The 11,686-nt window shown below is 33.7% G+C and overlaps 1 protein-coding gene across 1 annotated transcript; it reads left to right on the top strand.

Annotated features, from left to right (window-relative positions):
• Positions 1-897: 897 nt before the first annotated feature.
• Positions 898-2,202, top strand: LOC141700812 (uncharacterized). The gene has a single exon (XM_074504493.1). The coding sequence runs from the start codon at positions 898-900 to the stop codon at positions 2,200-2,202; it is 1,305 nt and encodes a 434-aa protein (XP_074360594.1).
• Positions 2,203-11,686: the final 9,484 nt, after the last annotated feature.

The raw sequence follows: 11,686 nt of genomic DNA, 5'->3' as shown, positions 1-11,686 counted from the left end.
TGTTTAATATCTTCTTTGTGCATGTAAATGTTTTATGTTTATCTTCTTTTCTTCTTTACTGTTTTTCTTCTTTGTGCATGTAAATGTTTTATGTTTTGGGGGTTTTATGTTTGTTTCTTTTTGGGGGTTTTATGTCCTATTTTTGGGAATTTTATGTCATGTTAAATATTTTAGGTACACTGATGTAAATCAATGTTTTAGGTACATTGATGTAAATGTAAATGTTTCTGTTCTGTTTTTAATTATGTGTTTTCTGGGGGTTGTTCATACATATTAGTGTGGTTTGGGGGGGGTTTTGGGGCTGCATTTGAACAGGTCTCAGATATGAACAAGTCTCTGCATTTCTTGTTTTGTATGATAGTCATTTCTCTGATATGAACAAGTCTCTGCATTCCTGATATGAACTATCTGTTACTTGTATTGTATTATAGTAATTGTTTTGTATAATTATCCTTCTCACAGATACAAGTAACAGATAATTTTAATTTATTTATTTATGGGCTGAATTTGTTTCAATACTCAAGTTCTCACTGAGTTTTATTTATGTGAAGGAAATTTAACAATTGTCTGGGCTGTGAATGTTGGAATTATTGGTTTTTAATTATGTGATATTTTCAAATATCTTGGTTTAATTTGTTTTAATTATCTTGGTTTAATTTAGTCTAGTTTATAAATTTAGTCTAGTTTTGTAATTAATTGGGTATATGTATAGGATCTTAGAGTAATGAATTAGTACTATAAATTATTAGGATATCAAGGTATTTACTCCTTTCTAAGTTTATATAATTAATCCCTACAGTAACCAACACAAATTTGATATGCCTTTTATTAAATAATTATAAATAGGTATGTGTTGGATTTTTAATATTTATAGTGGCTATCAGGTAGGGAAATTTGATGGATAAGACATGGATTTTGCAAGATAGGGATTCTTTAGCATTTGAAATGGGGGTGGAAAACTTCTTGATATATGCTGAAGAAAATTCTGAAGATCGTAACAAAATTCCTTGCCCTTGTGGACGATGCACCAATTTTAAAAAATTCTCTATAAAAACAATCAGGGGCCATATCTATGATAATGGCTTTTGTCTAGGTTATGTGCATTGGGTTTGGTACGGGGAGACTGCTTCTACGGGTCCTAAATCTTCAAGTGCTAGTTGTCCACCTGAAGAGCAAGCTCCAGACCCACCTCCTGAGCAAGCCTCTGATGAAGCGTCAGAGCAAGATCAGGAGCATGTCGCTGCTTCAGAAACTGTTGATGTTTGTGAAGCGGCATATAACTCGAGTCAATATGATAATGATTCATATCAGTTTAGGAGGTTCGTAGCCGATGCTGAGCAACCTCTATATGAGGGTAGTGACTGTACTAAGTTAGAGTCGATGTTGAAGTTGCATAACTGGAAATCTAGGTTTGGTATTACCGATAGTGCCTTCACTGACCTCCTTTCTTCTGTTGGGTCTCTACTTCCCAAAGATAATGTGTTACCTAGTAATGCATATGAAGCAAAAAAAACCCTTTCCAATTTAGGTCTAGAGTATATAAAGTTCCATTCATGTCCAAATGACTATGTACTGTACAGGGGTGTACATGCTGATGCAACCAAGTGTCCTAAGTGTCGACTTTCTCGGTGGAAGTTGATAAAGAAAGGTGAAGAGAGGATTAATCTTCCAGCCAAAGTCATGTGGTATTTTTCAATAATTCCTAGATTTAAACGTATGTTTAAATCTCCTTCCACCGCTAAACTAATGTGTTGGCATGCGCAACAGCGGACACAAGATGGTAAAATGCGACATCCAGCCGACTCTCCATCTTGGAAAAATATAGATTATAGGTGGCCATCCTTTGGCAGTGAACCGAGAAACCTTCCCTTGGCTTTATCGGCGGATGGTGTAAACCCGCACAATAATGGCCTATCTAATAGATATAGTTGCTGGCCAGTCATATTGGTGACTTATAATCTTCCTCCCTGGTTATGTATGAAAAGAAAATTTATGATGTTGTCGATATTGGTCCCTGGCCCGCATGAGCCTGGTAATAACATCGACATCTACTTACAACCGATGATTGATGATTTAAAAAAGCTTTGGAAGGAAGGGGAACCAAATATGTATGACGCGTATAACAAATCATTTTTCACTTTAAAAGCAGTTTTAATGTGGATGATAAATGACTTCCCTGCTTACGGAAATTTATCTGGCTGAGTTAATAAGGGTTATAAGTGTTGTCCAGTTTATGGAGATGACACCGTAGCTAAATTTTTGACTCATAGTAGGAAAATGTGCTACCAAGGGCATCGTCGATATTTGCCTCTACATCATCCTTATAGAAGGCAGAAGGCTGCTTTTAATGGACAACAAGAGTTTGGGCAGCCGCGTCGAACCCTATCCGGAGAAGAAGTGTTAGCAGAGCAAGAACAAATCAAATTTGAATTTGGGAAGAAAATGAAGAAGGCAAAGAAGGTTGAAAGTCCATGGAAGAAAAAGTCAGTATTTTTCGAGTTAGAATACTGGAAATTTCACCATGTTAGGCACTGTATTGATGTCATGCATGTCGAGAAGAATGTATGTGATAGTCTGATTGGCACATTACTAAATATGCGCCATAAGACAAAGGATAGTGCGGCAGCCCATCGTGATATGATGGAAATGGGCGTTAGATCTGATTTGGCTCCCCAAGTAGGAGTAAAGAAAACCTATTTGCCTCTTTCTCCCTTTACTTTGTCAAAGGCAGAAAAAAGGATTTTCTTGTCATCATTAATGTCGATGAAACTTCCATACGGACATGCATCGAACATAAAAAATTGTGTTTCCATGCCTGATTTGAATATTTACGGGCTGAAATCACATGATTGCCACATTCTTCTCCAATAATTACTCTCGGTTGCAATACGCTCCATTCTTCCGAAGCATGTTAGGGTCACAATTATTAGATTATGTTTCTTTTTAATGCTTTGTGCAACAAAGTAGTAGACGTGTCAAAACTGGATAAGCTACAGTCAGATATTATACTAACCTTGTGCGATCTAGAAAAGGTTTTCCATGCGTCATTTTTTGATGTAGTGGTACATATAGTAGTCCACTTGGTCCAGGAACTACGCTTATGTGGACCAGTATTTTATAGGTGGATGTATGCGTTTGAACGGTTTAATAAAGTACTAAAGAGTTATGTTCGAAACCGTTATTATCCCGAAGGTTGTATGGCAGAGAGTTACCTTGGAGAAGAGTACGTAGAATTCTGCACCGAGTTTCTTAGTCAGAATTACTCCACTCCCGGTCTTCCAAAGGACCAAGATAATAAGATATCAGGTCCATTATCCGCTGTGATAATAAAATCAGTGGAAGAGAAGGAGCGAGATGAAGCACATCTACATGTCCTTCTAAACAACGCTGAAGTGTTTCCATATATTCTGTGAGTTTATGCAGTTTGTTGTTTTCAATTCCTCATTATCCAGTAATTAGTCTTGTAATGTGTCTTTAATATATCATTCCATATGCATTTTTCAGAATACATAAGGAATATCTTGAAGAAATTCACTGAGGGAAAAGGAAAAGCTTACATTGGCTCATGAGAGAGCACAATCGGCTCTTTGCTGATTGGTTTCAAAACAAAGTCAGTGTTGTATTAGGTTCTTTGATCTGTAGTGTAATGATGACTATTAGCTATTTAGGATTTAAAATTTGTTATCATATCTGTAGGTGAATGATGAACTAAGGCAGAACAACAAAGGTGTTTCAGATACGATAAGATGGCTCGCTGCCAAGCCATCATTTTCAGTACTAACTTATCAAGGTTATCTAGTGAATGGAGTGCGATATTTTACAAAGGAACGAGATGACATACGCGTTGTTCAAAACAGCGGGGTGTCTGTCATTGCTAAAGCGGTCCAGGTTTCTAGTGCCAAGGACTTGAACCCCGTAGAAAGTGATTTGACATTTTACGGTATCATACAAGAGATATGGGAATTAGACTACCATGCATTCAAAGCTCCCTTGTTCCTGTGTAAATGGGCAAGTAATGATAAAGGAATAAGGGTTGATGATCTTGGGTTCACACTTGTGGATTTTAGTCGACAAGGTCACAAAAAGATAAATATGTTTCTGTTGACCAAGTCAAGCAAGTGTTTTACCTTGAAGATCCCGTTGATGCTACCTGGTCTATTGTTCTGTCCTCCACAACTCGAGATTACCAAGAATTGTATAATGAAGATGACTTAGGAGACACGATCATGGAACATCCCCCATTCTGCACTGAAATCCCCGCAACTGATGTCACTACTGATGATGTCGCTCATACTGCTAGACCTAATGTTGAGGGAATTTGGATTAAAAATACTGCTACTAAAACTCCTGCACCTAATGTCGTTACTGACTGATGATGTAGCTTTATGTAAAATATATATCTAAATGGGAATTTGAATGACTGAATGAACCATATATATTTGCCTTAATTATCTTGTAATGTGTCAAATATATTGTTAATTTTTTTTTCTTTTGTTTTGCATTGTTATAATCATATAAGTAGTTCATCCATAATTACTGATTGATGGCATTATTTTTTCTTTAATTATTTCGGATGTGATTAATTACTGATTGCAGTTAGGTAAATTATTGTTCTTGTATAGTTGTATTCGTACTTGCTGATTTACAATTTATTATTTATGCTTGACTGTAATTAATGACGGACTGAAAATATATTGTTCAACTGATGGCTTTATTATTCAATTTAATGCAGACTAAGGGAGGAAAATGGCAAAGAAGCAAAAAGCCAAGAAAGTAATTTTCGAAGAAAATGACAGGAAGAATAACTCTGAAAAGGTTGATGATGAGATTGTTCCTGATGTCAAAACTTCAGAGACTTGTAATGAAAAGTTGGTTCAAGTCCCTCCACAATATCAAACTCAAAGTAGTGGTGAAGAAACGATGACCACTTCTGAATCTGCAAAAAAAAGGCTAGGAGGTGCGCGTGGTGTTTCAGCTCTTCACAAAGTAGTGGTGAAGAAAGCTCGGGGAAAGAAATTTAAAGTTAGATACAATGATTTTGGAGTTCCCATCGGAAATACCAGGCCTACTTTACAGTCTTACATAGGAATGCTCGCAAGGACAATGATTCCAATCGACACTGAAAACTGGCCAAAAGTGGATTGTGATCTAAAAGCAAAATTATGGGATGATGTCCAGGTAAATTATATCCCTTGTTGACTTCTTCATTTTATTTAAATTGTGACTGTAAATTATGTGGCTAATTTATATTATGTGGCTCTTTAGGACACATTCAAAATTGCCCAGAAAGTGAGAAGCTTGTGCTACAATCGGCATGTGAAAAATGGAGGCAGTTTAAATGCTGATTTAACTGCAAAATATGTGATGCCATTTATTGGAAAAAAGAAGAAATTGATGAAGCCTCCGAAGAAGTATGCGTTTGTTGGTAAAGAACCTTGGAAGAAATTTGTTGCAGAGAGGACGAGCCCCAAATGGGCTGGTATGAATATATTCTACTAATAAAATATACATGATTGCCATTTTACTTGCTAACTGATTAATAGATTTTGGTTAAATAATATTATTAATTTTTACTAATTTATTTTGGTGCAGGAACAACGTAAGTTACAGAGCAAGTAGAGTGGGGTAAACGGAAAATATCATCACCGCTTGTCAAGGAAGGGGTATATTGGTTTGCGAGAAGAAGAAGTAAGAACCATATCTATTTGGCTTTACAATTCTAAGTTTTAAGGGAGTTTAAACATTTTCTCTTTTTAACAGATAAAGAAAGGGGAACTTAAAGCGGAAAGAGAACCTGATCGTGCAATTTTTTGGTGGAAGGCTAGGATGCCAAAGAATCCTGATGAGCTTACTGCAGAGTAAGCGGAAATAAATACGAGAATTGTAAGTGATATTTTTAATACTGCATTCCCTTCAAGATAATTGCGTTATAAATAATGCACTAATTGTTTGCATTTATTTTACAGGCTGAGTTACTTGAATGAAGGAGAAGGGTGAATTTGTTCCACATGGAACAGAAGATGTGTTGACTACGGCACTTCAGACTCCTGAGCACGCAGGAAGGGTTCGAGGGGTTGGCGGCTTTGTCACTCCAAAACATTCTTCAATTTGCCGAAAGCGAAAATGACTAAAATTACCAAGGTAGAGTTGTTGGAATCAGTTGGAAAGAAGCAGCGGGAGAAGGCTGAACTTAAGGCCTTGGTTAATGCTTCGAATGGTCACTCTCCTATGTTCTCTGACAAATCAAGTTATCAAGTACCTGTTAATAAAGAGGGAGCTGCTGATAAGCGGAATGTTGGAGTTGCTGTTAAACCGCTGAGTGCCAAACAGTTGTTGGTAAATGATGAAGACTTTGTGGTTTTGACCCCTCTCCTCCGAGCAGAAAGAAGGTAAAATATTATTAAGATCTACTAGATATATGCCTACAGACTTGGGATTTATGCAATAAAATTAAATTGATCCCTCACTATAATGTAGGGTCCACAGTCATGTGAGCTTGCACTGGATTGCATAGAGAACAAGGTTGTTTTATAGTGGGCAGCCAAAACTCAAAAGTCCTACACAAGGCAGGAGCTGGATGAGGTGCGGATGGAGGTGCTTGAATTTATCCAAGACAAGATGTAAAAATGATAAGTATCTATATATATAGCTTTCCTCTGAACTATGTGATTGATATTATGTTTGCTGGTGGTTGGTGGTTAATTAAGGGATGTTTGGTGACAATTACATCCATCATTCTGATTTATGTTTGGAATTGTCAAAATTTGACAAGTGGTACATATTAACTAGTCAAACATGTTTTAGAATGTTGGAGGTAATAACTAGAGAATTTGGGTTTTATTGTTTTTAGTTGGGATGTTTATTTTAGACTTGGAATGTAATGTCCGAATTGAACTCTTATTGGATTGAATGTTAGTAAATTTGGTATCAATGTATACCTCTATATTTTTACAAATTTGGTTGGATGTATTGCATATTGTTGGTATTTTTCTGGTTTGAAAATGCAATTGGTTCCATGGGCTATTAATAGTACCAGGATGGCATATGCAATTTACAGTACATATATTTAACATCAGAATGGTAATTTAAAACCGATGTAAAAATGAACAAAAGACATCAGGTGAAACAATATTAAAAGAAAAAGAACTACAAAACCAATGTCAAATAGTCATTTGACATCAGTTCTGTAAAAAAATCAATGTATTTTAAGCCAAATAACATCGAATTTTCAATAGCTGATGTCTTAAATTTTACAATATTAAAGATATAACCATCGGTTAGAAAAAAACACTGATGTTAAACAAAAGGATTAACATCACCAAATGAACGAAACCGATGTCTAACCCAGTATTTTACATCGGTTGATAAAAGTACCCGATGTCTGATGGACCATTTCACATCGGTCAGACAACATAACCGATGTCTGCTCTAGATTTTCACATGGTTGTTTGAAAGATTTTTAAAAAGATATCTTTAGAGCTTGTAGGTTTCATGTTTTAATGGATAATTACCCCTAATATACTCATATTACCTAGAAATACTATAATATAAGCTGAAATGTGTTGCAAAGACATCAGAATTATTCTTAAATACCGATGTGATAGCCTGTAATAGACATCGGCTTGTGAACCGAGTCAAAGCCATGATGAATTAACATCACACGCGAAGACATCGGTCAGTTTTTTTTTAACATCGGTTCAGAACCGATGTCTGATCCCATATGTTTAGTAGTGACCGGACTTTCCACTAACAACTGTACCTTCCTCTCCTTCTTCCAACATTTTAATCTAGACCCTCTTCCTCTGAATTGAATTATCTTTTGCGACCTCTGGCATAATTCCTTTCTCTTTTGCGCTTTCTCAACCGCTTTATAAAAGATTCATGAGATATTGACCTTATCAAAAGACGTGCCATGTGACTAACTTGAATATATGTATAAAGACTTGTTTTTTCGTATTATTAAATAAATGATGGATTAGACAATTTATGTGTTCAGTATAAATATTAATTATGTGTTGAATTATCGTGTTATTAATTGTTGCTTCGGTTGGAGGTTCATTGTATATATTTGGGTTTGTATTTGTTAATTCGATGTTAAATTCTAAATTTCTTAAAAAATTCAGATAATTTTATTTTACAATTTTTTATTTATGGGATTTTAAAATACTTGGGAATTATTTCGATTGTTTTTATCCGCGAATTACTATCGTTAAATTCAAAAGCGGGCGTCAAAATTCCAGGTTGGGCATGCGGGAAAAGGATACGTGGTAGTGAGAGTGGGTGATACTTGCCGAATTCTTTATTTTTCCTCCTTTCTTTTTCTTTTACTCTAACTCTCTTATAATCTCTCGATATCTCTCTCATTCTTCAATTCTATCTCTCAATATCTCTCTCATTCTCTGAATCCTTTCTCTCTGTCTCATATTTCTCCATCCTCTATTCCCTCACCCGACCGTGTCTCTCTAGATAATATGGCACCACCATCTTCTATTCAAATTTTTCGATTTAAGGCTGGGTCCAGTCTCTTTTATCTTTCACTCTTTGATACTTGCTTGCATATATGTACGGGTGTGTGTATTTGTTAGTTTTTGCTTTGGGAATATAATTTTGTGTATTTATTTATTGTTTATGTTGGCTTATGGTTAACATTGTGCTTCAATTGATATGGCCAAGGTGATGATTTGTGTGGTTTTTTGTTAGGGAAATTTTCAGTTTTGTGTGGTGGAAAAATTATTAGACTTGGATGATAATGGATTAGAAATTAAGTGTGTAAATTATTTAATAAGGAAGTCAGTTTATGTCATATCTTGGTTGACTGTGTCTTGTTGTGTCATTTTATTTCCTATCTAAATGATAGGTGTAATTGGTTGATAATTTAATTGGGTTGAGTTGCATTACAGATTGGACCTCCTAGAGAACATGGTGTTTGAAGATATTTTGTTCTATAATTGTGCTTATTATCGTTAAGATAATATTGAGATATTAAGATTCATTATATGGTTTGCATGCTAAGTGCTTGATGATTGATTAATAGAGATAATGGTTTAATTAATTGTTAAATGTTAAAATTATTTGTAAAACTGTTTTGTCAAATTTATATATTGTCCTATATGTTGTAAGTTAGCCTTTAAATATAGCTAAGTTCTGTTTTGTAACTCTTTTATGTTAAGATTAATCTCGAGTCAAGGTTCTACTTGCGAAAAAATTAGCTTAAAATCATATTTGAGTCAAGAGATATGGTCATTTTGGTATAGTGTGCGTAGAGTTTCTGGACACAGTTTGTTGGCTATATTGACGACTCTGTAATACCCCAACTTTTTATACAACACTATACTTAGATATCAAACTTTATTCATACTTAAAACAAGTCTCACATAAGCAAACAGATTCTGAAATCCAACTCATAAATAGTATCATATAGCTGATATAAAGACAGATACAGAGAGCGCAGCTCTAAGATAAGACACTATCAAAAATATTATTACAATAAGCTCAAGCCAAATGCATTTCTTGTCCTTCCCAGAAATTTAGCACTGAAAATTTGTAAGTCATGAGCCAAACAGCCGAGCAAGAAAACAATTTGATACTAGTGGACCAAGGAGTTCATGATTTTTATAAAGCCAAAGTCATTGCTCAAAATCCAAAGTTTACATATAACATAAATAAATTCACAGCTTGCTAGTGACACAGTATCATAGGTTCACAACTGTCAATAATGCGCCCCTTCCTAAGGTATCATAAACTATGCAAAACACGCCCTAGTAAGGTATCAAAATCTAGTTCCCGAACTATACACCATTACTAAATGTTCATAGGTCAGAGCTCACTAGGAATTCTTATGTCTAAAAAATTACTTGATCCATAGTTTTTAAAATAAAAGCAGTGCAAAAAAATTTAACAGATTTCAAAATAAAAATAAAAGTGTGAAGAGTTAACTTACCTTGACACTCACAACCACTTTAACAATTTATCACTTCACACAGAGAAATCCAACCTTTGTAGTTATTATTAAAAACTAACATAATTAATTATCTCATACACACTAATACACAAACCAGGCAAAAGATAATATATATAAAATTATATATACACAAAAAAAGAACTCTAAAACAAAAACCAGGCAAAAGATAATATATCTAAAATTATAAACACAAAATAAGGACTCTAAAACAAAAACCAGGCAATAAAAACAACATATAGAGAGAGCTGCAATACAAATCACGAACATTATAAAATAACATGTGTTGCAATACAAAACCAGGCAACAAAAATAATTAAAAAAAAAACTAAATATAATGAAATATTCTACTAACAAGAATTTACTAAATAAGTTTTTAAAAATTATACGAGTCAATTAATACTATTACTACCATTTCTAAAAACACACATAAGTAAAAAAAAAATTAAATAAATAAACATGTATGTACATATACTAATAAAATATAATTAAATTTTCTAGAATGAATAAATGATTGATCAATTTATAAAATAAAACTAACAAAGAGACTTATAAAAGAGAATAAAATCATCACATATGTCATTAACATAATAATAAAAACACTATAATAATATCTCATAAAATAAATAAACAGTTACTATTAATAATCTTTTATAAAAATAATACATAATTAACTATTTTTCACATTTATCACGTTAACAACATAATTTAACAAAATTATATAAAGGAGTTAACCAGAAATATGAGATGTACATAATATTTCTTTTCACAAATCATTGTCTTTAAAATTAAAGACTACTTTTAAAAAGAGCATTAAGTATTTAACAAAATATCAATGTATAATAAAATATATAAATCAACAAGCACATATATTAAGTATTAAAAATAACTTGACCATTACGTAAAAGAATACAGTACAACAATGAGTAACCTAAAACACACACGTTGAAAAGAAAATCGAGAGAAAAGAAAAGTACGTGAGAAAGAAGAGACTGTGCAACAAACAAATGAACTAAATTAAATCTATTTATTTACAAATCTAACGTACTGTACTCCTAAGTTAATCACCCCACTATTTTCAAAACTAACTCATATCTGTATTTTTAAAGTTTAACTCATATCTTCTATATTAGTAACAGGTTTTGACCAAGTAAAGAAAACAACTAAATGTTTCAAATTATGTACATTTTTTCTTTTTTTTTAAAATAAAGCACATTAAAATTTTTACTACTTGTATATATTAAATCACTAGACTTACATAAACATATGTATTTAATAAAAAACACTGGTTTTTACATCTACACCCTCCTTAAAAAAAATTGTCCCCCCAAATTTTAATAAAAAAAAATCAAATGTAACACATAATCATTGAAAGAAATTGATCGCCTAACTCAATCTTGCTTAGGTGTATGCTGGTCGAATAAGAGATGCCAACGTGCCTTATTTGTATTGTCTTTGTTACGATTTGGATCACGCTTTGGACATTCAGAAATCTTATGTCCCTTCTCCACAACTAAAACAAACAAGCTCCAATGTTCCAACGACAGTCTTTATCCAAGTGATTTTTGCCACACCTTGAACATGTCACCTTGTTCCCTGAAGCGTTTCGAGAAAAATTTCCACCATTTCCTCGATTATTGAACTTTCTCGGGGGATCATTCTCGTTAAATCTACCTGTAGGCTCACATCTCTTCTTAGCCTCAGAGTCTTTCTTTCATTCGTCTCCCA

This window comes from Apium graveolens, unplaced genomic scaffold, assembly GCF_009905375.1.
Source record: "Apium graveolens cultivar Ventura unplaced genomic scaffold, ASM990537v1 ctg2955, whole genome shotgun sequence".
NCBI lineage: Eukaryota > Viridiplantae > Streptophyta > Magnoliopsida > Apiales > Apiaceae > Apium > Apium graveolens.
The sequence above is the reverse complement of the archived record's forward strand: the minus strand, read 5'-3'. Positions and strand labels throughout refer to the sequence as shown.

Bases quoted from the DNA above. Each gene is read 5' to 3' on its own strand.
- LOC141700812 (XM_074504493.1), top strand. From the start codon at position 898: ATGGATAAGACATGGATTTTGCAAGATAGGGATTCTTTAGCATTTGAA.